Consider the following 27,549-nt stretch of genomic DNA (forward strand, 5'->3'; position numbering starts at 1 on the left):
TATGATCCATTATATCACAGGCTTGTAGAAAAGAGCTTTGTCTCTATGTCATAGTTAGTCATAGTTGATTCTGAGTAGCAATAGAATGGTCAACCAGAGAAAACAGATTTAGAGATGCATTTATTTTGTTTTTTGGATGTTCAGACATAATTACAAAAGAACAATGTTCATACATGCCAAGCATGAAATTATCTTCATTAATTTACAGTAAATATTTATAAACTTGTTGCCTCGGGTGAGGGATCAAAATGATGTGAAGCTGTCTGCAGGTAGGAAGGCCTTAATGCGTGCATGAGTAATCACATTCTCATTCCATTTAGATGCACAGGCACTGCTAAAAATGCAATGCCTGAACAACAAAAAAAGGCCATGGGGAGATTCATTTTGGCACCTAAGGCTTGGAATTAAGATGTGGACAAACACACATATACACCCCTTCCTTATTCTAATGGTATACAGTATATGTAGCCCTGTGCCCATATTGACAAAGCATCTCTTAGTAGGAGTGCTCATACTCAAGAGTTGCTTTGTAAATACAGACCCTTGCAAAATTATGTCAGATATAAAGCCCAGTCAAGTCTCCGTCTCTCAGGTTTGGGTGATTTAACTAACAGACAAAGGCATGGTGGTTATTGACCACAATGAGAACTAAAGCATCATTTTGGCAACAGTCTGAGAACACGATCCCAAGGTGCACTATGTAAACCCATTGAGAAGTGCAGTGTCTTCATACCCTCATCATAGCACAACACAGGAGCACAAAGTGCAATGAAGTCAAAGGAAGAATTGTATACTCTGTCACGCTTGATGAAGAGTTCATGATTTACATAAGCACTGTGCATGATTTTGCTTTCATGAGTGGTCCTTAAGAGACCATCAGTAACCATTGAAGTGTAGTAAAAGTATACCACAGTCTGTATGATGGGGAAAGCAAAGCTCAGCCCAGGAGTTGATGATGATGTGGATGACTTCGCAACGAACATCCCATTTGTAGTGGCTCAACAAATTAGGCAATTTGAGTACCAATGCTTGACAGAGCAGAGGTACCTGTGAGCAGAGTGTGAATCACAAGTGGGGATAAACCCTCCTGAAAGAGATATGAGCCCCCCTAAATTAAACAAGTCATAACTTTGGGGGGTCTCAAATAATGCTAATTTACCCATTATACTATCTGTTTAAAATGAAATGTATACTGCTATAGTGGTAAATATGAAATTAAAAGCTTATCCCACATGAAACGAACACCCCCACCTCTGTATTATGTTTTTTTTTTTATCCCCCCCATATGGCTGCACTTGTCATCCGGGACTGTTACATATTTCATCCCCGTTTCAAGTGTCCCGACTTCTCTTTCTACAGAAAAGGTCATTTTGTCAGCAAGACACATCAATTCAGGCTACAAGAGTGTAGACCCAATGACAATTGTCATTATACTTTTTGGTGTTTTGTAACAGATTTCACTTTCCATTCATCAAATGACAGGAGTGCACAGTTTGGATGCAGGAATTATTTTGGAGTGGATGAACATGCGCAGATAGCCTACTTTTTTAACTGATTTGTTTGACAATAAGATGACTTGTGTTCATGCCAAATTAAAAAGGTAATACAAAAAAAATGACTGGTTAATGACATGTCTTTACTATTTGTCCCATAAAAAAAATGTGAACACTCGCAAGCAGGTGTAAATATAGAAGGTTAAGTGACAAAAATAGATACCCCAGAATGTCACCATATAATTCGCACAAATGGCTGCCTTAAGGCTTTTAGCTGCCAAAGCAGTATTTGGTCCTGATGAAGATGTAACATAACACAGTCAACTGTGCTAAAATGAGCTAATTCTTATTCAGTAGTGGATAAAGGCGTAGTAGAAGAGAGCACTGACGGCCAATAGAGCAACAGAGAGCATCATATTCCTCCTGTTCTCTCCTCTCAACACCTCCAGCTCTTTATCTAAATGAGAGGGAACAAGTGTCAGTCCACAATGTACAACACACACCATTCATTCAGGATCCAGTTTCACAATAACACTTATACTACAATTCCACTATATGAATTGTGTATAACATTTTCCATGAAACAAACGTTTTCCTTACCATACTTTTGCATCCTTTCGTTCATTATCGTCATTTCATCCTCCAGCGATTGTCTGTCGAATAGAGGGAGATTAGGAATTGTGCTTTCATCACCATTATCATCGTTGTCATCATAATCATCACCTGTCTTGATCCGAGAGCTCCTCGCGCCGCCGTCTGAACTCTGCCCTCTCGATACTATCGTGACATCGCAACCGTCGCTCCTCAACACGATCAATCTGTGTAGGGGACATATAAACTATTAAATATCTTTGGCCATAACATTGGGTGACACCTGTGAATTATGGCAAACGTGGCTCCCTAATATGGTAGCAATATACTTCGCCTCTTCCTCTCTGGCTAAGGTGAGCTCACGCATGGTATCCAACGTTTGAATGAAGCTTGTTAGATAACCTAGCTAGCTAGCTAGCTAGCTAAACTTGCAAATTCCAGAGCAACGTAACATTATTCCACGTCACGTACGAAACCTTCAAGTTACAAATAGTTTTATGTTTTACCTCGCTAGCTACGCTGACTTTCTCTCTCTTGTCCTTAGATTTGGTCATTTTGTGAGAAAAAACACCAAAGTAAACGACCTGCCGCGGGTACAATAATGATTATTCTTGGGGTTTCTGCGACTCAGAGGATGTAATCTCGGAAAATGCCACCCCTAGCTGTGTGGAGGCTAGGCGATAGTGCACGAAGGTGAATGTTGTGCACATGCGATTCAAACCATTCTTTAATGTAGGCTACTATTGCACTTTAATCTAGATTCTAGAGTTGCTGTGCGTATAAAATATCAAATAATATTGTTGCCAGTGATGCCCCTTGTGATATTGCAGTCAATTGAGACGACACTCGTAAAACGCAGTCAGCCATTCGCGCGTTAGTTGCCTCAATTATGATGCGCGAATACACCACACTTTACGGTAACGAGTAGGGAAACTTAGTGTGACGCATTCTCAGCACAGATATATCATTGTATTTGTCACATACACATGGTTAGTAGATGTTCAAGCGAGTGTAGCGAATTGCTTGTAGATAGAGACGATAGCTACAAATCGTTCCAAGCACACTTATTCAATCTTCCACTATACCAAATCGTTTATTTCATTTTCTTGCTTTATCAAAAATCACTGATATCACGGGTAAAGTGAGACTGCAGAGGCTGCAGTAGCCAGCCGGGGGTGCTGTTTTAGCAAATGTTAAATTGTGAAAGCAAGACGTGTTTACGGTCATGACATACAATCACAGTACACACACAGCAAGATCTGAGTGAGCTTGATAATGTTTTTCATTGTATTTCATTAGTTTATATATTTTTTTGAAAAAAAATAAGAAACCCGCACACTGCTCTTGCTAGTATCACTTCTCTAATAAGCTTTACGTTTCGGCCTCAGGGCCTTCGTCAGAGCTTTTGTGAGTTATTTTTTATTAATTAGCACCCTTATGTAGAAAGCTCCACCCACATCCGTTCAATGCATCGAATGGGGTTGGGGTCGAGGGAAAATAAGTAAGTGTTACCGAATATAACAATGCATTTCATAAATATTCTAATGAAGTGTGTACATAAAACGTATTAAACACGTCTGTAAAACCACAATGAGGACATCGACCCATCAAGCAAGTTTTCATAAAGCATTGGGTACAATGTTTTATGAAGCTGCCAGCCACAAAAGAACAAGTGCCAGGCTCTTTTACGCCCTCTTCCGAATGGTAGCTATAAATGCAGAGGTTGCGCACAGTGTAAATATTTCTGCCACCCACAAACAGGAAAACGGTCCCAAATAAATTACATTATTACGTGCACCACCACCCATGTCATCTACATGATTAAATGTCCACGTGGGCTGTGTTATGTAGGTAAAACTTCTCGTTCTCTCAAACAGATAATTAGTGAACATAAAAGTTCAATCAGGCGAAACGACAGGGATTATCCAGTCGTAGTACATTTTAATGATTTAAAGCCTGACATTTCTACCTTTAGATTTTGTGGCATAGAGAAAGTTAAGATATCAGATAGGGGAGGTGATATTAATATACTGTTTTTGTTTTTTCACCCTCCTGACATTATTTCCTAAAGGTCTTAGTGATGAAATGCAGATGTATGTTATGTTGTAAATGTGAACATGAATTAATGCCTCCACTTCAGATTACAATTACGTTTTTCTTGCTTTGTGCCCAATGTGGTTTTACAGACGTGTACGTTTTATATACACGTTATATACACACTTTATTAGAATACTTACATTACATTTTTATATTTGGTAACACTTACTTATTTTCCCTCGACTCCAACCCCATTCGATGCATTGAACGGATGTGGGTGGATCTATGTCTATGCAGTGGTGGTTAGTGCCATTTATGATGAGGGAGGAAGATTTTTTTTCATGAGCATTGCGTTTCTATTACAACATGTTGGATGACTGTTATTCATATTCTATTCACCCAGTTCAATGTAACATTGATAGGTTTAGGCTACTACATGATACTCAAATGTTCCCTATACCCATCATGATGTTGCTACAACCTAGCCTATGAATGAAAGTTTACAACATAGGTGCACACAGGTAGAGAGAAGAATTTGAGATGACAGACAGTGACACGTGGACAGACAGTGATACATTCAATACCGCCTTGCACACTCTTGCCTGCATCAACCTTATCTAGGGTGTAATCATTAATCCAACAGTTGCAATCAAGAGTTTCTATTGGACAAATTCAGGTATTTTATCCCCTTTTTGTTTGCTTCCGTTTAAGAAACATTTTTAAATCAGTGGGAATGAATACACCCCTGATCACGCATAAACACAGTTCACTTTCATAGCAGCCACGTTGTATTCATTCTAGCCTCTATGCACTCTCCTCCTCTCACCTTTTCCCTTCGTTTGTGGACTTCAATGAACAACACATCAGCTGCATGTGACCAGGTGAAAAAACCTTTCCAAACCATGTCATAACCGCTACACACAGCCTACATCATTGTCCCCATATTAGCTAAAGTAATGTCCTGGTCAACATAGCTAATAGAACTAATGTGTTAGTAAACCCGCTACAATCATGCAGTAACGTTACAGTGTATAGTCAGTAAGTAGTTACACAGGCGGGCCCCAGTGGCAATTAATTAATAAAACCAAAAGCTTATCTTGACTTGGAAGAGTTCTAATGTTGTGTTGGATAGTCATAGCCAGCTAGCTAACATAGCATGACTCTGTTTGACCTGGGTGTTTGAGTAACTAAACTAGCCAGCTAAGTAAGTGAAACTGAAAGTGAAAAAATGACACTCTCTCTCTTGCTTCGCCTTCATGTTTGAATAAATACATTTGTTCAAACTATTAAACTATTGTCTTTCTCTCTCTTTGAGTCAACTACTCACCACATTTTATGCACTGCAGTGCTAGCTAGTGGTAGCTTATGCTTTCAGTACTAGATTCATTCTCTGATCCTTTGATTGGGTGGACAATATGTCAGTTCATGCTGCAAGAGCTCTGATAGGTTGGGGGACGTCCTCCGGAAGTTGTCATAATTACTGTGTAAGTCTGTAGAAGGGGGTGAGAATCAAGAGCCTCCTAGGTTTTGTATTGAAGTCAATATACCAAGAGGAGGATGGAGGCTAGCTGTCCTCGGGCTACACCATAGTGTTACCCTACAGAGTGCTGTTGAGGCTACTCTAGACCTTCATTGCAAAACAGTATGTTTTAATCAATTATTTGTTGATGTGAATATATTTAGCATAGTTTTATCTAAAAAGGATAACTTTTTCAATGTTTTACAATTTACATTTTTATGAAATTCACTGAGGAGGATGGTCCTCCCCTTCCGCCTGTGAAGAGCATTCACTGTAAGGGTGCTAATTTTAAAAAACTCTGACGAAGGCCTTGAGGCCGATACGTAAAGCTTATTAAAAGCAGTGATACTAGCAAGAGCAGTGTGTTGGTTTCTTCTTTTTTCTCATCTTGTTCAACTGTTACCATGCACCTGCAAAAAAAGATAGCTCAGATGTGCAAGTGCCTTTTTGAATTAGATTATATATACACTACCGTTCAAAAGTTGGGGGTCACTTAGAAATGTCCTTGTTTTTGAAAGAAAAGCTATTTTTTTGTTGATTAAAATAACATCAATTTCATCAGATGTGTAGACATTGTTAATGTTGTAAATTACTATTGTAGCTGGAAATAGATTATTTTTAATGGAATATCTACACAGGCGTACAGAGGCCCAGTCTATTCTTGTTCTGAGAAATTAAGGCTATTCCATGCGAGAAATTGCCAAGAAACTGAAGATCCCGTACAACGCTGTGTACTACTCCCTTCACAGAACTGCGCAAACTGGCTCTAACCAGAATAGAAAGAGTAGTGGGAGGCCCCGGTGCACAACTGAGCAAGTGGCCAATTACATTAGAATGTCTAGTTTGAGAAACAGACACCTCACAAGTCCTCAACTGGCAGCTTCATTAAATAGTACCCGCAAAACACCAGTCTCAATGTCAACAGTGAAGAGGCGACACTGGGATGCTGGCCTTCTAGGTAGAGTTGCAAAGAAAAAGCCATATCTCAGACTGGCTAATAAAAAGAAAAGATTAAGATGGGCAAAAGAACACAGACACTGGACAGAGGATGATTGGAAAAAAGTGTTATGGACAGACAAATCTGAGGAGTTCGGATCATAAAGAAGAACATTCGTGAGACGCAGAAAAAATGAAAATATGCTGGAGGAGTGCTTGACGCCATCTGTCAAGCATGGTGGAGGCAATGTGATAGTCTGGGTGTGCTTTGGGGGTGGTGAAGTGGGAGATTTGTACAGGGTAAAAGGGATCTTGAAGAAGGAAGGCTATCACTCCATTTTGCAACACCATGCCATACCCTGTGGACGAAGCTTAATTGGAGCCAATTTCCTCCTACAACAGGACAATGACCCAAAGCACAGCTCCAAACTGGGTAATAACTATTTAGGGAAGAAGCAGTCAGCTGGTATTCTGTCTAATGGAGTCGCCAGCACAGTCACCAGATCTCGACCCTATTGAGCTGTTGTGGGAGCAGCTTGATCGTACGTAAAATGTGCCCATCAAGCCAATCGAACTTGTGGGAGGTGCTTCAGGAAGCATGTGGTGAAGTCTCTTCAGATTACCTCAACAAATTTACAACTAGAATGCCAAAGGTCTGCAAGGCTGTAATTGCGGCAAATGGAGGATTCTTTGACGAAAGCAAAGTTTGAAGGACACAATTATTATTTCAATTAAAAATCATTATTTCTAACCTTGTCAACATCTTAACTATATTTCCTATTAATTTTGCAACTCATTTCATGTATGTTTTCATGGAAAACAAGGACATTTCTAAGTGACCCCAAACTTTTGAAAGGTAGTATATATTTTTTAAGTGTTAATAAATAACTACATTTACCATGTCTCTCCCAGTATTCTTTATCTTTATTTTTTTATGTAGTAATATTACAGTGAACTTTGATGAACCTTATGTAAAAAAAAAAAAAAATCTGTCAAAATGGCTGCCAAACATATTTTGAGATGTGTGCCACAAACAAAGTTCTCAGCCGCGGACATGACAAGCAGATCTGGAGGTGAGCTTGAAAAAAACCAGAAGACGATGGAAGGAGCGTTCACTTTTTGAGGGGCTGGTAGACAGAGACGTTGGGGTCCAGTAATCCATTGGCATGAATACTGCAAAGCATAACATGCCCATATTATGCCAGATCCAATACACAGTATATAGTGTTTTTCCAATCTTGTAGCTGGCTTAATATGGGCATGTTATGCTTTGCAATGTTAATAATAATGGATTATTGATCTACTTGTAGCACACAAAGTGTTTACCATCCATTTTTACTGCGTTAAAATTGAATTAGAATACCTCAAAGTTCACTATAATAGGACAAAGAAGTATTTATCTACTAGTGGCACACGTCACAAAACATCTTTAAGATGGCATAATATCGGCATTTTATGGTATGCAATAGTCATCACGCTGGATTAATTAACTTCTACTGGCACACATAAAAATAAAGTATACCAGCCATTTTTAGTGATTGTATTATTTTTACATAGGGGTCATCAAGGTTCACTGTAATATAACAACTTTGTAGCTATCGTCTCGTATCTGTGCATGAGAGTGCATCCACAGAAAAGTGTTGTGCGTTTGCGCACCAAATTCAGGCGGAAACTGAAGTGCGGTGGCTTGACTTCGTTTTGCGAATGTCGGCTCAATTCACCGCAGTCCTTGAGATGCAGGATACAAGACTCAATTGTGCCAGCAGGATTTAGGATTTAGGATTATCATTAATCCATAAATTCAGACTTTGACATGCGAGAGCAAAATGATCAAACCCAAGGGATATATACTACCCACCAAATGTTCACATTCAAATACTGTTGCTGATATTTCTCTACAGCCTGTCAAAAGCCCATGGCACCATTCCGAACGCACGTCTCAGGACAAGTGGACGCCATCTAAATGCACGCGGATGGAGAGCTGCTTGGAGAGTGTTGTGCGTGCGTAATCGCATTATCTGACCTGAAAAAACGCAGGCTGACAGCCCAGTCGCATAATATTCTTTACTGTACTTTTTTTAATTGTTTTCTTTCCTTGATTAAAATGCCACTCTTCATAAACCGAGACCAGATATTTGCGCACCAAGTGCACCTTCTGGAGCACAAACTGCGGGTATGTCTATTTTTAATTTATTGTAAATTCAACAGGTATGACAGGTGAAGCTAAAACGACTGTCGGTTAGGTAGGCTTAGTTGTTACTTTGTGAGAATAATTGTTTATCGTTTAGTTAGTAAGCTATAATAACTATTCGATTCATTACAAGCCATGTTTTATTTATGTATGTTTAGTAAAGGAGTTTAAATGGAATCAGATGAACATCACTGACTTTACAACGTCAAATTTGCAGCGTTGGCTAATCTGTCCCGAACGTTTCTAGAGCAAAGAAGAACGCATTCTGGAGTTGGAGACTGAAAATGCCATTCTTCACCTGAGGCTCGCCGATGTGAGTTGAGTCATTGGAGAATACATGTTAATGTACTGTGATATTTTAACACCCCAATCAGTGCCCGTTGTGTAGGTAGCCAAGCAAAGGCCGTGGTACCCAATTTAAGCACATCATTGGGTACCACAGATGGATAAGCTTACTGTCTGCAGAATTTAATTAGAATTAGTTAAAAGCAATATGTAAACATGTTATTTTTACTTGTTTAACACGTTTCCTGTCAATGTTCACTTCATGGATAGCTCCAATTGGGCACAGTATGGAGGCATAAAATGAACACTGAGTTGCTGGTAATGTTTTTTATCTACCACGTCCTTCCTGGACCAAAAAGTGGGTTTTGGATGTCAAAATGGTGACTTGTCACTGTATGACTTGGTAATGGTGGTTCCCCCTTGCCCTGTTCTCCCTCTCCAGTGTCTGGGGAAACTTCGTCGGGATCATGCGGAAGAGGCAGAAGCAGAAGCCCAGAAGCGTTGGCAACACCAGAGAGTTGTGCAGCAAAGCACCCAGTCTGCCCTGGCCAAACTCCTGTCTGAAGTTCAGGTACATACAACCCCAGAGTTACACAGCTGTATTGTTTTGTTTGGTTTAGTTCAGAGGAAGGCCAACATGGTGTCCATTGGGGTTTCGTATACCGTACGGTCAAGCTGCTCCCACAACAGCTCAATTGGGTTGAGATCTGGTGAATGCTGGCCGCTCCATTATAGACATAATACCAGCTGACTGCTTCTTCCCTAAATAGTTCTTGCATAGATTGGAGCTGTGCTTTGGGTCATTGTCCTGTTGGAGGAAATTGATTCCAATTAAGCGCCGTCCACAGGGTATGGCATGGTGTTGCAAAATGGAGTGATAGCCTTCCTTCTTCAAGATCCCTTTTTACCTGTACACAAAGCACCCCCAGACTATCACATTGCCTCCACCATGCTTGACAGATGGCGTCAAGCACTCCTCCAGCATCTTTTCATTTTTTCTGTGTCTCACGAATGTTCTTTGTGATCCGAACACCTCAAACTTATATTTGTCTGTCCATAACACTTTTTCCAATCTTCCTCTGTCCAGTGTCTGTGTTCCTTTGCCCATCTTAATCTTTTCTTTTTATTGGCCAGTCTGAGATATGGCTTTTTCTTTGCAACTCTGCCAGGAAGGCCAGCATCCCGGAGTCGCCTCTTCACTGTTGATGTTGAGACTGGTGTTTTGCGGGTACTCCTTAATGAAGCTACCAGTTGAGGACTTGTGAGGTGTCTATTTCTAAAACTAGACCCTCTAATGTACTTGTCCACTTTCTCAGTTGTGCTCTTTCTATTCTGGTTAGAGTCAGTTTGCGCTGTTCTGTGAAGGGAGTAGTACACTGATGTTATTTTAATGGACAACATTTTTTGCTTTTCTTTCAAAAACAAGGACATTTCTAAGTGACCCCAAACGTTTGAATGGTAGTGTATATAGGTTGAAATGCTGTACTAGAGTCATTGATGACCTGAACACACACGAACACACATTCATGGTATTATTTGTGTGTTATTCTAGATTTTGAAGCAGGACCTGAGAGAGGTGTTTGCGGTGTATGTGAACTTCGCCACTGAGTTGGAGAACCAGAGCAGGCTGCTGCTGGAACAAGTCGGCCAAGCCAGCTTCGCCCTCCAGGGCCACCATGGCAATGATGTGCACAGTGAGTAGACTACCTGTGGTCGGATTTATGATATCACTCAATCAATGTGTGTCACACTTATCCCCTTGTACTTCTGCTTCTCTCTGTCTGTTTCTCTCTTGCCTCTCTCTCTCACTCCCTTTCTCTTGCCTCTCTCTCAATTCAATTCAATTCAAGGGGCTTTATTGGCATGGGAAACATATGTTAACATTGCCAAAGCAGGTGAAATAGATAATATACAAAAGTGAAATAAACAATAAAAATGAACAGTTAACATTACACTCACAGAAGTTTCAAAAGAATAAAGACATTACAAATGTCATATTATGTATATATACAGTGTTGTAACAATGTACAAATGGTTAAAGTACAAAAGGGAAAATAAATAAACATAAATATGGGTTGTATTTATAATGGTGTTTGTTCTTCACTGGTTGACCTTTTCTTGTGGCAACAGGTCACACATCTTGCTGCTGTGATGGCACACTGTGGTATTTCACCCAATAGATATGGAAGTTTATCAAAATCGGGTTTGTTTTCGTATTCTTTGTGGGTCTGTGTAGTCTGAGGGAAATATGTGTCTCTAATATGGTCATACATTGGGCAGGAGGTTAGGAAGTGCAGCTCAGTTTCCACCTCGTTTTGTGGGCAGAGTGCACATAGCCTGTCTTCTCTTGAGAGCCAGGTTTGCCTACAGCGGCCTTTCTCAATAGCAAGGCTATGCTCACTGAGTCTGTACATAGTCTCTCTATGTCTCCCTCTCTCTCTGTCTTTCTCCCATTCTCAAGTATCTTATTTACCGTGCCCCTAGGCTGTATGTTAAGAGGTTGGTTGCCTTGGGGATAATCCTCTCTCCCCCTCTAACCCCTCCTTCACCCAGCCCTCCAATACAACTCTGTCAGCGAGGTTCGGAAAGGTTGTGTGACCTGTCCTCTGCGTCACCTGGTCGCCATGGTGACAAGCTCGAGGAACTTATCCCACGTCACTTGGTTAAACCTGGCTGTCTGTTGGGCCTGTGGGAAAAGCCCCTAGCCTATATATACCTGACCCTATTGGTTTCGTTTACCACAGGTCCTGGGTCAGTTTTCTTGTTTGGCTTGAAATAGTTCATGTATATCTAAGGCAGTAGTGCTGATCCTAAATCAGTCCGCTTTCGGAGAAAAGGTCAATGTAGGCACAAATATTGTATTTATGAACCAGTAGGATTTATTGCAATTTATGAAGCATTATTCATGTCATTTATAGATAATGGATTAATATTTCGCTTTTGCGAATACTCTGTTTAAAAATAAAGTGGACCCTGCAGTTGCATCTCCAGCTACCCTTCATTCAGGAAGGATGTCAGATGGTTGAGCAACCCAGCCTTCTATCAAAACAATGACTTAGATTAATCCATCAACTGTCCCTGTAAGTCCGGCACAATGAGCACACACATAACCCCTGAGGCTTAAGTCTTAGCTCATGAACAGGTCATGTCAAATACAATAACCATTAGCAACAGGAGAGGATCTCTTTCCTTAGCTCTTACCCTGCTTGTTGTAATTGTAGTTTGCATTCTCTAAGAGGAGGTCAGTTACATGTAATAGTAATGAATAGTTAGGAGGTCTGGCTCTTGAGACTAGAGTTCACCATTCACTTGTTTGATGTCAGGTTGTATGTCATGTCGTCCAGAGGATTCCAGGAGTTCTTATATGGCTTTGATTGCTTCATCACAGAGCGTGTGAGTGTATGAGTGGGTGTGTCCATGTTTCCACTGAGATTAAGGACTTGGGTCTAAAGGTATTACCTGGACTAGGCACAATTATTTGTGTTTCTCATGGCATGACATTGCATTTAGTGGCTTAGCGTGGCACATGCATGATGTTACTCTCACGGTTTGTGTAACACCATTGAAGCAATAACAAAAAAGCCCTCATAATTTGGTTATTATATGTGATGGTGCTGCTATTATTATCTTATTCTCTGTGTATCTGTCCTCAGGTTTGCAGGCTCAGATGGAGGCTCTAGAGCGCTCGCTACAGGAGGAGAAGGAGCGGAGCAGGACTGAGAGGGAGAGGAGGAAGATACTTCACAACACCTTGGTGGTGAGGATCTTGACTACATTTTAATAGTCTACATTGACTGCCATTCTTTTCCGTCTCTGTCTTTCTCTCTTTCTCTCATTCTCTCTTTTTCTCTTATTGTTGCTCTTCAGGAGCTGCGGGGGAACATCAGGGTCCACTGCAGAGTGCGTCCAGTCCTTCCCTTTGACGATGGCCAGGGATCAACGTTAGCAATAGGGTAAGTTGGTCAGATAATATATTTTTGAGCAGTACTGTACATTTTAAAGGGATACTTTGGGATTTCGGCAATGAGGCCCTTTATCTACTTCCCTGCAGTCAGATGAATTTGTGGATACCATTTGTATGTCTCTGTGTCCTGTATGAAGGAAGTTAGATGTAATTTCTCGAGACAATGCTAATTAGCGCTAGTGCAATGACTGGAAGTCTATGGGTTTGTACTAGCATACTACCTTCACACTGGACACAGAGACATAAAAATGGTATCCACTAGTTCATCTGCCTCTGGGGAAGTAGATGAAGGGCCGGTTTCTGGTCACAGGTTCAGGAATGGTTAAAAAATCATAACATGCACTTAAAATGAACCTTACAAATAGCAGTGATGGGCGATTTGGAAAGCCATAGTCAGTCAATAAATAATATAATAATACTCGTAGGAAAGGTTTTCATCTTTAGCTCACAATCTGTAGATAATATATGATTAGAAAGGTTAAAAAATGTTGTAAAACATCACAGCACAATTGAAAAATATATGAGACATGGAAACCAAACCAGGGTGGTCGATGGTGATAGGTGGGATGGGCTGAGAGTGGCTGAGGGCTGGGATTAAATAGTTTGTTTGGTAATGTATTATTGTTATGTGACTGCTTTATATAAAATTACCATGTATGTAAAAATGTGTATGTAACATGTATGTACCGTAATTTCCGGACTATTAAGCGCACCTGAATATAAGCCGCACCCACTGAATTTAAAAAAGATATATATTTTGAACATAAATAAGCCGCACATGTCTATAAGCCGCAGGTGCCTACCGGTACATTGAAACAAATTAACTTTACACAGGCTTTAACGAAACACGGCTTGTAACAAAAATAAATAGGCTTTAACGAAACACGGCTTGTAATAAAAATAAATAGGCTTTAACGAAACACGGCTTGTAACAAAAAATAAAAAATGAGCAGTAAGCTTTAGTTGTCTTTTTGTACTGAGTCAATTCCTCACGCTGCTGTTTCCAACGTCTTATCATCGACTCATTAAGACCAAGCTCCCGTGCAGCAGCTCTATTTCCTTTTCCAACAGCCAGATCAATCGCCTTCAACTTGAAAGCTGCATCATATGCATTTCTCCGTGTCTTTGCCATGATGAGGGTGACACAATGACTACCGTAATCAGAATGATGGGAAGTTTGAGAGCGCTCGATTTAATCTAAACAGTAAACAAAAAAGTTGTTTGACCTTAACCCGTTCGGCAATTTCATTGGTCTAATGAAAGCTTCATGCCGCCAAAAAACTGAGCACGTCACAGAATGTTATTTTGAAAAAAAAAAATTGAAAGTGGGAAAAATCCATATGTTAGCCGCGTCATTGTTTAAGCCGCGAGGTTCAAAGCCTGGGGAAAAAGTTGCGGCTTATAGTCCGGAATTTACGGTATGTGTAGCAAAAAATCTGTAAAAAAAATAAGATATTTGTCCTCCGAAGAGAGGTGGTGGAGGGGTAAAAAAAGTAGATAAAGGGCTTCACTGCCAAAATCCTGAAGTATCCCTTTAATTGGTGCATTTAACATCCTCTTAGTAACAACAATTTAGAACTGTACAGTTTTATAATAGTCATGATTGTTTTCTGTTCAGGCCTGCTACAACAGAAGAGGTGGTTCAGGCAGTTAATGATGTGAGTACATGCAGTTTTAAGGTCTTATTTATTGTTAGGTCTGTGATTGGGTTGAATGAGTCATTCTGAAATCACCTGCCTGCCTCACCTATTTCAGTTATGTTGTTTTGCCTGTTTTCCAGGATACAGTTGTTGTGAATTGTACTAGAATGGGGAACCCGGGGCTGAACAAGATGTTTGAGTTTGAGAGGTATTATAACATAATAATAACTTTCCTTTGATTATTGTTGCTATTCTATATTTACATTCTGTCAGCAGTTGTATTGTAGTGTGTCACAGCTTCAGATGTATGAAGCTTATCAAGCATGTGTTTCCATGGTGATGTGATTGACAGGGTGCATGGTCCTGAGGACTCCCAGGATGTCGTGTTTGAGGAAGTGAAGCCTCTCCTCACATCTCTGCTGGACGGGTGAGTTAATATGACCTTGTGCTGCTAAGGGGAAACACTGATCGCTAATGTAATTCTATTGCCTTCCTCACAGCATCTCAGAATTTCTAAAATATAAAAAAAAGCCATCTCTGTGTACCTCCTATTTACAGTAGAGATGATTGCCTCAGAAAATTAGTGTTGTGATTGAATGCTCCGTTGGATCAGGACCAGAGGCAAAGCCGACAATGTGAAACATTATTAAATAGAGCGAAGCAGAATGAGGAAATAAATCCAGTGAGACGACATCTGAATAACAAACAGCTAAGTTAATAGAAACAGCAAGTCTGTATTTCACAGACGGATTCTCCTATTGTTCGGTCAGGTATAACGTGTGCATCATGGCGTACGGACAGACAGGCAGTGGGAAGACACACACCATGATCGGCTCCCAGGCTGAGGACCCCTCAGGACCACAGGGGGAGGCCCGGCAAGGCGTTATTCCCAAAGCAGCCACTGAACTCTTCAGGTGGGAGGGAGGGAGGGAATAAAAAGTTTGGTGTTTATACTAGGGTTAGGGTGATGAGAGAATGAGCTATACTTGTGCATGGATGCATGCATGTTTATACTTGTTTATTTTTGTATGCGTGTGTGCTATCTGACAGACTGATATCGGAGAAACCTGCTGAGAGTCACACGGTGGAGGTGTCTGTGGTGGAGGTATACAACAACGAGGTGTTGGATCTGCTGGCTAAAGACGAGGACGGGGTTGCCATGGGCGCCAAGAGAGACGTCATCACTACCAGCACAGGGACCAGCGAGGTTCCCTTACTCTCCTACGTGTGAGTAGTCCTTTACTGTGTGTGTGTGTGTGTGATTAATTGAGTGAGTAATTATGTACAGAGACATATTGGTAATAGAATAGTGACAGTTTGTGTGTGTGTGAGATTTATGTGAGTTGAAGTACTGTATTGCTGACTGTGTTCTCCTCCCAGGTTGGTGAGAAGCTCAGCAGATGTGATGCAGCTGATCAGTTCTGTTCTGAGGTTGAGGGCTCGCTGCCCTACACTGGTCCACAGAGACTCCTCACGCTCTCATCTCATAGTAACCCTTACTGTCTCCTCCAAGAGCCCCAATGCACTGGCCCTGGGTGAGACACACACACAAACATATCTGATTACTGACAAATGAAAAATGACAAGCTTAACACAATGTCTTAGTGCTATTAATTGATTGATTTCATGCCATGATATCTTGCTGCTATATTATTTTATTGACTGTGTCTGTGGTGCTTTGCTGTCTAGCTCGTAGGTTGCAAAATGTCAAGAAAGACATGCAGCGCAAGGCCCAGAAGGAGTGGTGGAGCCCCCGCTGTCGCCGTGCCAACCCAATGGCCCGCCAATCGGGGGACGAGCGTTCCGCTAGCTCCTCCTCCTCGCCCTACCACTCCCCCAGCCACTCCCCCATTCACTCCTCTTGCCCCTCCCCCAGAGCCAGCACCGCCCAGGCTCCCTTCAGGACCAAACTACAGCTGGTGGACCTTGCAGGTAGCGAGTGTGTGGGTGAGTCGTGAAAACCACACCAAACTCATCCACCATGGTCTGTGAATGTTGTGTAGCAACGGTGTTCTGTCCGATGGTGTAGGGGGGATAACTATGTGTATGCTGTGTGTGTAACTGTTTGGACGTGTGTTTGTGCAACTGTAGGTATGTCAGGGGTGACTGGCGCTGCCCTGTGGGAGACGTCGTGTATAAACCGCAGTCTGTCTGCTCTGTCTGACGTACTGGGAGCTCTGGCAGAGCAACGGCCACATGTGCCCTACAGAAACAGCAAGCTCACACACCTACTGCAGGATGCCATCGGTAACACACACACACACACACACACACACACACACACACACACACACACACACACACACACACACACACACACACACACACACACACACACACACACACACACACACACACAGTTTGTTGTTTTCCTTGACTGCAGTTGATAATGACTAACCATTCTCCTCTCCCTCTCCCCTCTCTTCTCCTTCTCCACTAGGTGGGGATGCGAAGCTGCTGGTGATGCTTTGCGTCTCTCCCACCCAGAGGTATATGACTGAGTCTCTACAGTCTCTGGGCTTCGGCACGCGGGCTCGTCAGGTCCAAAAAGATACCCCTCGCAGGAAGAACATTGCCCTCAAACTGAAGTAATGAGAGGAGAGCAGAGCAGAGGAGTATAGAAGAGAGAAGGGAGAGAGGTCCCAGGCTGTGATGGCATGGTCAAAGATAGAACAGAGGTCCCCCTCAATCAAGTGAAGGCTGAACAGAGTTACATGTGGCCACTGTGGCGTAAATGTTGTATATATGTAAATATTATTTTGTAACTTATGTCGTTGCTTTACTTATACATGTACAATTGTATGTTTATCTAGCTATTTGAACACCAAATTGGGTTGGTTTTTAAAAAAAATGGTTTGACAAATGTTGAATAATTTTCATCTATCGGTATCAAACTCCATCGCCTCTTTATGTCCACCCAAATAGTATACAATATTTACTTGACCAACTATTTTATATTGTAGAATTGATTCTTAGATGCAGTATTTCCCTTTGTTTTTAAATAGATGGACAAATAATTTAGGCTAGTAATTTTTTGATTTGTGCTCAATCTTAGACTGATGGTAAATCACAGGCTTTAAGGCTTACTTATACTGAACAAAAATATAAAATGCAACATGTAAAGTGTTGGTCCCATGTTTCATGAGCTGAAATAAAAGATCCCAGAAATGTTCCATATGCACAAAAAGCTTATTTCTCTCAAATTATGTGCACACATTTGTTTACCTCCCTGCTAGTCAGCATTTCTCCTTTGCCAAGATTATCCATCTACCTGACGGGTGTGGCATATCAAGAAGCTGATTAAAAAGCATGATCATTACACAGGTGCACCTTGTGCGGGGGACAATAAAAGGCCACTCTAAAATGTGCAGTTTTGTCACACAACACAATGCCACAGATGTCTCAAGTTTTGAGGGAGCGTGTAATTGGCATGCTGACTGCAGGAATGTCCACCAGATCTGTTGCCAGAGAATTTAATGTTAATTTCTATACCAACATCGTTTTAGAGAATTTAGCAGTATGTCCAGCCGGCCTCTCAACCGCAGACCTTGTGTAACCACGCCAGTCGAGGACGTCCACATCTGGCTTCTTCACCTGCGGGATCTTCTGAGACCAGCCACCCGGACAGCTGATGAAACTGAGGACTTTTTATGTCTGTAATAAACCCCTTTTGTGGGGAAAACGAATTCTGATAGGCTGGGCCTGGCTCCTATGCCCTCCCAAGCCCACCCATGGCTGTGCCCCTGCCCAGTCATGTGAAATCCATAGATTAGGGCCTAATGAATTTATTTCAATTGATTGATTTCCTTATATGAACTGTAACTCAGTAACTTTTTTGAAAATGTTGCATTGACGTTTACATTTTTGTTCAGTATATATTTCTTATACAAATGTGTTATAATTGTGTGGGCTTGCTTTTAATGCCTTTCTTATAAACCATGCACTTATTTTAGTGTTTGGAAGCCTCAATATTTGTTACATGTATTTTTGTTACGTTCAAACTTTGAATAAACATGTTTTGTCCTTTATTGTATTTTATCGCTTACAAAAACTCTGGGCAGCCAATCAGGATTCACGTTTTTCTGTCGTTTCTACGTAAATATCATGTGACCGAAGAGATTTTGTAACAACAAACCCACCACTCCCCCAATGACCTCGCCCTTCTTGTTATGAAACACCTAACCCAATGACCTCGCCCTCCCTGTTATGAAACACCTAACTTTTAACCACTTTGTAATTTCTATCCAGGTTAAACGATAAATACATAGCTAGGACGTTGACACACCAGTGGTTTCGAGGAAAGGTAAGGACTGTCGTTTTAGACTCTATCTCGCTAGCTACATGGTTGTGGGGAGAGGCAAGTTGTTGTTGTGAACATTGACTATCTAGGAACGGGTTGTGAATTATTGAATTTAAGTTACAGTTGTTTTGTGGTATGATCAGCGAAGTTGTCTTATCATAGTTTTACCTTTTTTTTTAGCTGTGAATATCAAGTATTGAAGGACTTTAGGACTGATCAGAAACCTCCCACAATGCTGAAAACAATTGGGCAAGCTCTTTTTTCGACTAATTTGCAGAATCCAAAGTTTACACCTAACGAGGAGAATAAGGTTGGTGGTTCTTAGTACCCAGTCAGCTTAGATATGGATACACCTTTTCTGATTGAACAAGTGCAATTTTACAACAACTGTGTGTGTGTGTGTGTGTGTGTGTGTGTGTGTGTGTGTGTGTGTGTGTACGCTCAACCACACCTAGTACTTTTTATCCTCCAATTGTGTCCGTTTTATTGGTGTGTGTACGCTCAATCACACCTAGTAATTTTTATCCTCCAATTGTGTGTTCAGGCTTCTGACTATGAGGTCCGCACCTATCAGACAACCAACTGGGTAAGCACTACTCTGACTGGTATGGAGCAGCAGGCTGCGATAAGCACTGGGTTCCAACGCCTGTTCAACTACATCCAGGGCAACAACCACACCAGTGAGTCACACTTCCAGTCAGTAGGTGTTAGGCTACTAACTTCTTAGAAACAAACATGCTTACAGGCACTTCAACTATTGCTCAGTTGGTAAAGCATGGCGCTTGCAATGCGAGGATAGTGAATTTGATTTCCAGGACCACCCATATGTAATATATATGCAAGCATGACCAAGTCCCTTTGGATAAATTTACACTGAGTGTACAAAACATTAGGAACACCTTCCTAATATTGAGTTGCACCCATTTTGCCCTCAGAACAGCCTCAATTTGTCGGGGCATGGACTCTATAAGGTGTCGAAAGCATTCCACAGGGATACTGGCCCATATTGATTCCAATGCTTCACACAATTGTGTCAAGTTGGCTGGATGTCCTTTGGGCGATGGACCATTATTGATATGGACTGGAAACGGTTGAGCGTGAAACTCTGCAGCATTGCAGTTCTTGACACAAACCGGTGAGCCTGGCTAGGGCTGTGGCAGTAATTACATTTTGTCAGCCAGTTATTGTCATGCAAAAGACTGCTGGTCTCATGGTAATTGACCGTTAATTAACATGAACACCTTTAGCATCTCCAGGCTTCCACACATACAAGCCACTGATCCGTTTAGCATCTCCAGGCTTCCACACATACAAGCCACTGATCCGTTTAGCATCTCCAGGCCTCCACACATACAAGCCACTGATCCGTTTAGCATCTCCAGGCCTCCACACATACAAGCCACTGATCCGTTTAGCATCTCCAGGCCTCCACACATACAAACCACAGATCCGTTTAGCATCTCCAGGCCTCCACACATACAAGCCACTGATCCGTTTAGCATCTCCAGGCTTCCACACATACAAGCCACTGATCCGTTTAGCATCTCCAGGCCTCCACACATACAAGCCACTGATCCGTTTAGCATCTCCAGGCTTCCACACATACAAGCCACTGATCCGTTTAGCATCTCCAGGCCTCCACACATACAAGCCACTGATCCGTTTAGCATCTCCAGGCCTCCACACATACAAGCCACTGATCCGTTTAGCATCTCCAGACTTCCACACATACAAGCCACTGATCCGTTTAGCATCTCCAGGCTTCCACACATACAAGCCACTGATCCGTTTAGCATCTCCAGGCTTCCACACATACAAGCTGCTGATGTGTACCTTTTGGAACATCTACATAAAAAAAACAACGCAGTTACACATGGGATAAACAAACATACAGTCATTAACACAATAGAAAAATCTATATACAGTGTGTGCAAATGGCGTAAGGAGGTAAGGCAATAAATAGGCCCTAGTAGCGAAGTAATTACAATTAAGCAAATTAACACTGGAGTGATAGATGTGCAGATGATGATGTGCCAGTAGAAATACTGGTGTGCAAAAAAAAGTAAACAAAAACAATATGGGGATGAGGTAGGTAGTTGGATGGGCTATTTACAGATGGGCTGTGTACAGCTGCAGCGATCGGTAAGCTGCTCAGATAGCTAATGCATATATATATATATATCTATATATATATATAATACACCATCACAATAAATCCATTATTTATTGTAGTCAGGTCTAAAGAAATATTATGATATGAAGAAAATATATTTCAGAATATCAGTTGGCCTACTGTATCTGGCTATGCTCCATGCCAACGGCTGTAGGCTGGGTAATTTAGCTGACAAGATATGCTTATAAATCCTGTGCATTTATTTTATGAGTTTATAGTAAGAAGATTATAATTGATCTTAGCTATAAAAAAAAATGAAAGGATATTTATTTTTTTCCCCATTACTGAGCGAGTGCGCATATGACATGGCTATATTGAGCGTAAAAATGATTACTTGAAACAGGTCCTATATGCTAGTTTTAGAGTTATTTGGCAACTTTAGTTGTGAATGAAACAAATCTTAAAATGTCTTAGAAATCTAATCATATATGGGCTCCTGAGTGGTGCAGCGGTCTAAGGCACTGCATCTCAGTGCTAGATACAGCCTGGTTCGAATCCAGGCTGTATCACAACCGGCCGTGATTGGAAGTCCCATAGGGCGGCACACAATTGGCCCAGCGTCGTCCGGATTGGGACGGTGTAGGCCGTCATTGTAAATAAGAATTTGTTCTTAACTGACTTGCCTAGTTAAATAAATGTAAAAAACAAATATAGGCTGCATGGAGCGAGTATAGGCTATTGATGATTTGAGAAAGAAGCAGAAAAAGCTTGCGCTCTGTTCCTTGCCTCAGGCTGCACAGCTGTTCTCTCATCAACTGATTTTCACCCATCAGACTATTCTCAATTTAATCTTGTCTTTACTGATATGTCATATTAGTTTTTATTTAGAATGGCCCGTTATCAAATGGGCAGGGGGAAAATGTCTTCTGTATGGACTCGAATAGGGAATTCTGTATAGCTAAAGGTAATGTGTCACCCAATTAATTATGAAAATACATAAACAATCCCTATTACTAGGCTGTTCAAAATCAAATACAAATTCACTAATTGTAGACTAACTGTAAGCCGCCCTACACGATCAATGAATCAACAGCATGGTCTAGGGCTATACGTTCTCTCCCAGACTCATGGATATGTATACAGTTGAAGTCGGAAGTTTACATACACTTAGGTTGGAGTCATTAAAACTCGTTTTTCAACCACTCCACAAATTTCTTGTTAACAAACTATAGTTTTGGCAAGTCGGTTTAGGACATCTATGTGCATGACACAAGTAATTTTTCCAACAATTGTTTACAGACACAGTGAATTATCTATCACAATTCCAGTGGGTCAGAAGTTTCCACACAAAGTTGACTGTGCCTTTAATCAGAAAATTATGTCATGGCTTTAGAAGCTTCTGATAGGCTAATTGACATCATTTCAGTCAATTGGATGTGTAACTGTGGATGTATTTCAAGGCCTACCTTCAAACTCAGTGCCTCTTTGCTTGACCTAATGGGAAAATCAAAAGAAATCAGCCAAGACCTCAGAGAGAAAATTGTAGACCTCTACAAGTCAGGTTCATCCTTAGGAGCAATTTCCAAACACCTGAAGGTACCACGTCCATCTGTACAAACATTAATACGCAAGTATAAACACCATGGGACCACGCAGCCGTCATACCGCTCAGGAAGGACACGCGTTCTGCCTCCTAGAGATGAACGTACTTTGGTACGAAAAGTGCAAATCAATCCCAGAACAGCAAAGGACCTTGTGAAGATGTTGGAGGAAACGGGTACAAAAGTATCTATAGCCACAGTAAAACGAGTCCTATATCGACATAACCTGAAATGCCACTCAGCAAGGAAGAAGCCACTGCTCCAAAACCGCCATAAAAAGGCCAGACTACGGTTTGCAACTGCACATGGGGACAAAGATCGTACTTTTTGGAGAAATGTCCTCTGGTCTGATGAAACAAAAATAACTGTTTGGCCATAATGACCTTCGTTATGTTTGGAGGAAAAAGGGGGAGGCTTGCAAGCCAAAGAACACCATCCCAACCGTGAATTACGGGGGTGGCAGCATCATGTTGTGGGGGTGCTTTGCTGCAGGAGGACTGGTTCACTTCACAAAATAGATGGCATCATGAGGATGGAAAATTATATATTGAAGCAACATCTCAAGACATCAGGAAGTTAAAGCTTGGTCGCAAATGGGTCTTCCAAATGGACAATTGTTACGGAGTCTAGTTGATAGGTAATCGACTAGTCAGACTGTTCCCCAGACTCCGCGTGTAGGGATTTGTACAATGCATGAACAAGGCTATTGAACTAGACATTGGTGTCTGTCTTTATTACTTTATCCAATATATCATACTGAAACAACAATGACCCCAAGCATACTTCTAAAGTTGTGGCAAAACGGCTTAAGGACAACAATGTCAAGGTATTGGAGTAGGAAATTTGTAGGCAGAACTGGAAAAGTGTGTGCGAGCAAGGAGGCCTACAAACCTGACTCAGTTACACCAGCTCTGTCAGGAGGAATGGGCCAAAATTCATCCAACTTATTGTGGGAAGCTTGTGGAAGGCTACCCGAAACCTTTGGCCCAAGTTTAAATTGTTTAACGCAATGTTACCAAATACTAATTGAGTGTATGTAAACTTCTGACCCACTGGGAATGTGATGAAAGAAATAAAAGCTGAAGAAAATAATTCTCTCTACTATTATTCTGACATTTAACATTCTTAAAATAATGTGGTGATCCTAACTGACCTAAGACTGGGAATTTTTACTAGGATTAAATGTCAGGAATTGTGAAAAACTGGGTTTAAATGTATTTGGCTAAGGTGTATGTAAACCTCCGACTTCAACTGTAGTTTGGAGCGTAGCGTAAGCTAACCAGTCCATCTAGTGTGCATAATAATACAGTCCACACTCAATTATGTATCAAAGAAATCTTACATCAGTTTGTTTTTCTGCAGTGCGTAATATGCAGTAGACTATGTATTGTATAATTGCACAATCATAATATTAATACTTTTTTTTTTTCCTGGGCCTAGGCTCATATGCATAAACTCTAATATACATATGGGTGTTTTTAATGAATCATCCCCTTAGAAAGCGCTGTCCATTTGGTTTACACTGTTTCAACCTGCTGTTTAACTTATTTCTTAAAATTGATCATCACAGTGAGGTGAGTTTTAAAAGTACTGTGTGTGATTTGATATCCGATTGCATTTGCACCATTCTCATAAGTGACGACAAATGCGATTTATGCATGTAATGCTTTATTATAAAGGTGCATTATTATGGTGAAAATGATCTACCTCGAACTTAAAACCCAAGTTGGGCTCTACACCTGTTATAAATCAGATTAATGTGCTTAATTTTAAGAAGTTATTTGGCCACTAGTTTAGTGATACAAAACATATACAGTACCAGTCAAAGGTTTGGACACACCTACTCATTCAAGGGTTTTTCTTTGTTTACTATTTTCTACATTGTAGAATAATAGTGAAGCCATCAAAACTATGAAATAACACATGGAATCATGTAGTAACCAAAAAAGTGTTAAACAAATATATTTTAGATTCTTCAAAGTAGCTACCCTTTGCCCTGATGACAGCTTTGCACATTCTTGGCATTCTCTCAACCAGCTTCACCTGGAATGCTTTTCCAGCAGTCTTGAAGGAGTTCCCACATATGCTGAGCACTTGTTGACTGCTTTTCCTTCACTCTGCAGTCCAACTCATCCCAAACCATCTCAATTGGGTTGAGGTCCGGTGATTGTGAAGGCCAGGTTATCTGATGCAGCACTCCATCACTCTCCTTGATCAAATAGTCCTTACACAGCCTGGAGGTGTGTTTTGGGTCATTGCCCAGTTGAAAAACAAATGATAGTCCCAGTAAACTCAAACCAGATGGGATGGCGTATCACTGCAAAATGCTGTGGTAGCCATGCTGGTTAAGTGTGCCTTGAACTCGAAATAAATCATAGAACGTGTCACCAGCAAAGCACCATCACACCTTCTCCTCGCTTCATGGTGGGAACCACACATGTGGACATCATCCGTTCACCTGCTCTGCGTCTCACAAAGACACGGCGGTTGGAACCAGAAATCTCACATTTGGACAGATTTCCACCGGTCCAATGTCCATTGCTCATGTTTCTTGGCCCAAGCAAGTCTAATTTTTTTCTTATTCGTGTCCTTTTTAGTAGTGGTTTCTTTGCAGCAATTCGACCATCTCGGCCTGATTCACACAGTCTCCTCTGAACAGTTGATGTTGAGTTGTCTGTTACTTGAACTCTGAAGCATTTATTTGGGCTGGCAACTCTAATGAACTTATCCTCTGCAGCAGAGGTAACTCTGGGTCTTCCTTTCCTGTGGTGGTCCTCAGGAGAGCCAGGTTCATCATAGCCCTTAATGTTTTTTGCGACTGCACTTGAAGAAACTTTCAAAATTCTTGACATTTTCCGGATTGAATGACCTTCATGTCTTAAAGTAATGGACTGTCGTTTCCCTTTGCTTATTTGAGCTGTTCTTGCCATATGGACTTGTTTTACCAAATTGCCTTATCTTCTCTATACCACCCCTACTTTGTCACAACACAATTGATTGGCTCAAACCCAATTTAGATGGAAAGAAATTCCACAAATAAACTTTTAATAAGGCACACCTGTTACTTGAAATGCATTCCAGGTGACTACCTCATGAAGATGGTTGAGAGAATGCCAAGAGTGTGCAAAGCTGTCATCAAGGCAAAGGGTGGCTACTTTGAAGAATCTCTGATTTTAAAATATATTTTGATTTTAATTTTTTTTGGGGGTTACCACATGATTCTTGTTATTTTATAGTTTTGATGTCTTCACTAATGTTCCACAATGTAGAAACTAGTAAAAATAAAAACCCTTGAATGAGTAGGTATGTCCAAACCATACTCCGTTCAAGGCTTAAATAATTCTTTAAACTGTCTCCTCCCCTTCATCGACACTGATTGAAGTGGATCAATAAGAGATCATAGCTTTCACCTAGTCATAGCCCTGTAGCTCAGTTGGTAGAGCATGGTGTTTACAACACCAGGGTTGTGGGTTCGATTCCCACGGGGGGCCAGCACAGAAAAGAAATGTATGATATGTATGAAATTGTATGAAATGTATGCATTCACTACTGTAAGTCGCTCTGGATAAGAGCGTCTGCTAAATAACTAAAATGTAAAATGTAGTCAGTCAATCATGGAAAGAGCAGGTGTTCCTAATGTTTTGTACACTCAATGTATGTGACCCACAGCTCTGTGAGCTTAAGTACTGTATTTACAGATCACGTAGGCATTTAAAAAACAAAAACAATATTAAAACAACCCTACAGTGAAGCAGGAACTAGTGCCAAACGAAAGAGGGCAAAGTGTGTCTCAAGTGACAGCAGGTGCACATATATTTTTTACGAGAGTGTTGTGCATCATGTTTAGGGCATGTGACATATGGGCAGTAAGTACATAGGGCAGGTGTGTTGTGTGGGCAGTCGTGGCTTTAGTGTCTGTTTAGAAAATGTGATATCCTTACCATCTAATAATGTCTATATGTCAGGGACACATGGCCAGTATTTAAACTTAGGGAGTCACTATCTGTGTCACTGTGTGTGTGTGTGTGTGTGTGTGTGTGTCTGTCATACCCACAGCCTAACTGCCTGTGCCTGGTCCTGGTTATGTATTGAGTATCGGGCCATCTATAATTGGCTTGTGTGTGTCTCTCAGAGGAGAACGTGGAGATGACAGCTCCAGTGACGTGTCTGGTGGACCCTGGGGCTGGCCCGGCCTGCGAGACCACCTTCACAGTGTCCTTCTACATCCCAGAGGAGCACCAGGCCGACCCGCCCATGCCCAGCAACCCAGAAGTCTTCCTGGAGAACAGAAAGGCGTTCACTGTGTTTGTCAGGTAATGGACCAATACAGGTTTCACTCACAATAGTACCTGCTGACGTTTGAAATGTGAGGCAGTACAGGGCCAGCAGTTAGTGTTCATGAACACATCTGTGAGTAGTAGACCATAGACCACGGCACCAGTATCCTTTCTTTCCTTCCCTCATAAAATATATCCTTCGTCATGCTCCCTGTCTTTCCATGCAGGACGTATGGGGGTTTCACCAACATGCAGAAGAGTCGTGAGGAGCTTCTGAATCTGCTAGAGAGCCTCCAGAGGGACGGGGCACGCTACAAGGACATGCCCTACTACGTCTGTGGCTATGACAGCCCCTTCAAACTAGTCAACCGCAGAAATGAAGTCTGGATCCTCCAGAAGACAGAGCCATCGTAACGGTTCAAAGGGGTCCCTGCCTTTCTCCCGAAGTATGCACTTGAACACACATTTATTTAGAAGTATTGGATTGGTGTAGGCATGGGCTAGTATAGAGGGAGTTCCGACCAGATACACTTTATATCAGTGGAGGCTGCTGAGAGGAGGATGGCTCATAATAATGGGTTGAACAGAGCAACTGGAATGGC

At 41.4% G+C, this 27,549-nt stretch overlaps 3 protein-coding genes across 6 annotated transcripts; 2 read left to right on the forward strand and 1 right to left on the reverse strand.

Annotated features, from left to right (window-relative positions):
• Nucleotides 1–103: 103 nt before the first annotated feature.
• Nucleotides 104–2,891, reverse strand: ccdc167 (coiled-coil domain containing 167). The gene is made up of 4 exons (XM_029745705.1): nt 2,591–2,891; nt 2,217–2,311; nt 2,094–2,146; nt 104–1,950 (listed from the first exon to the last, which is right to left on the reverse strand). The coding sequence occupies exons 1-4, from the start codon at nt 2,636–2,638 to the stop codon at nt 1,844–1,846; spliced, it is 303 nt and encodes a 100-aa protein (XP_029601565.1). The 5' UTR covers nt 2,639–2,891; the 3' UTR covers nt 104–1,843.
• On the forward strand, nt 2,296–17,829 carry kif25 (kinesin family member 25). 4 transcript variants are annotated; one of them, XM_029745683.1, is made up of 17 exons: nt 2,296–2,437; nt 8,478–8,573; nt 8,708–8,749; nt 9,015–9,080; nt 9,495–9,623; nt 10,605–10,746; nt 12,706–12,809; nt 12,920–13,005; nt 14,635–14,674; nt 14,797–14,864; nt 15,009–15,083; nt 15,427–15,570; nt 15,707–15,883; nt 16,037–16,191; nt 16,346–16,603; nt 16,748–16,903; nt 17,097–17,829. In XM_029745683.1, exons 1-17 carry the CDS (start codon nt 2,399–2,401, stop codon nt 17,246–17,248), a joined length of 1,929 nt encoding a protein of 642 aa, XP_029601543.1. In that variant the 5' UTR covers nt 2,296–2,398; the 3' UTR covers nt 17,249–17,829. The 4 variants fall into 4 exon arrangements, with proteins under 4 accessions (XP_029601543.1, XP_029601468.1, XP_029601321.1 ...); XM_029745608.1 differs by lacking the exon at nt 2,296–2,437 and adding an exon at nt 7,587–7,649 and having other exon boundaries at nt 8,478–8,577; XM_029745461.1 differs by lacking the exon at nt 2,296–2,437 and having other exon boundaries at nt 8,236–8,573.
• A 974-nt stretch (nt 17,830–18,803) lies between these two features.
• Nucleotides 18,804–27,531, forward strand: hebp2 (heme binding protein 2). The gene is made up of 5 exons (XM_029745749.1): nt 18,804–18,959; nt 19,137–19,266; nt 19,501–19,636; nt 26,803–26,983; nt 27,175–27,531. The coding sequence occupies exons 2-5, from the start codon at nt 19,189–19,191 to the stop codon at nt 27,359–27,361; spliced, it is 582 nt and encodes a 193-aa protein (XP_029601609.1). The 5' UTR covers nt 18,804–18,959; nt 19,137–19,188; the 3' UTR covers nt 27,362–27,531.
• Nucleotides 27,532–27,549: the final 18 nt, after the last annotated feature.

Source organism: Salmo trutta, chromosome 1 (assembly GCF_901001165.1).
Source record: "Salmo trutta chromosome 1, fSalTru1.1, whole genome shotgun sequence".
NCBI classification, from domain to species: Eukaryota; Metazoa; Chordata; class Actinopteri; order Salmoniformes; family Salmonidae; genus Salmo; species Salmo trutta.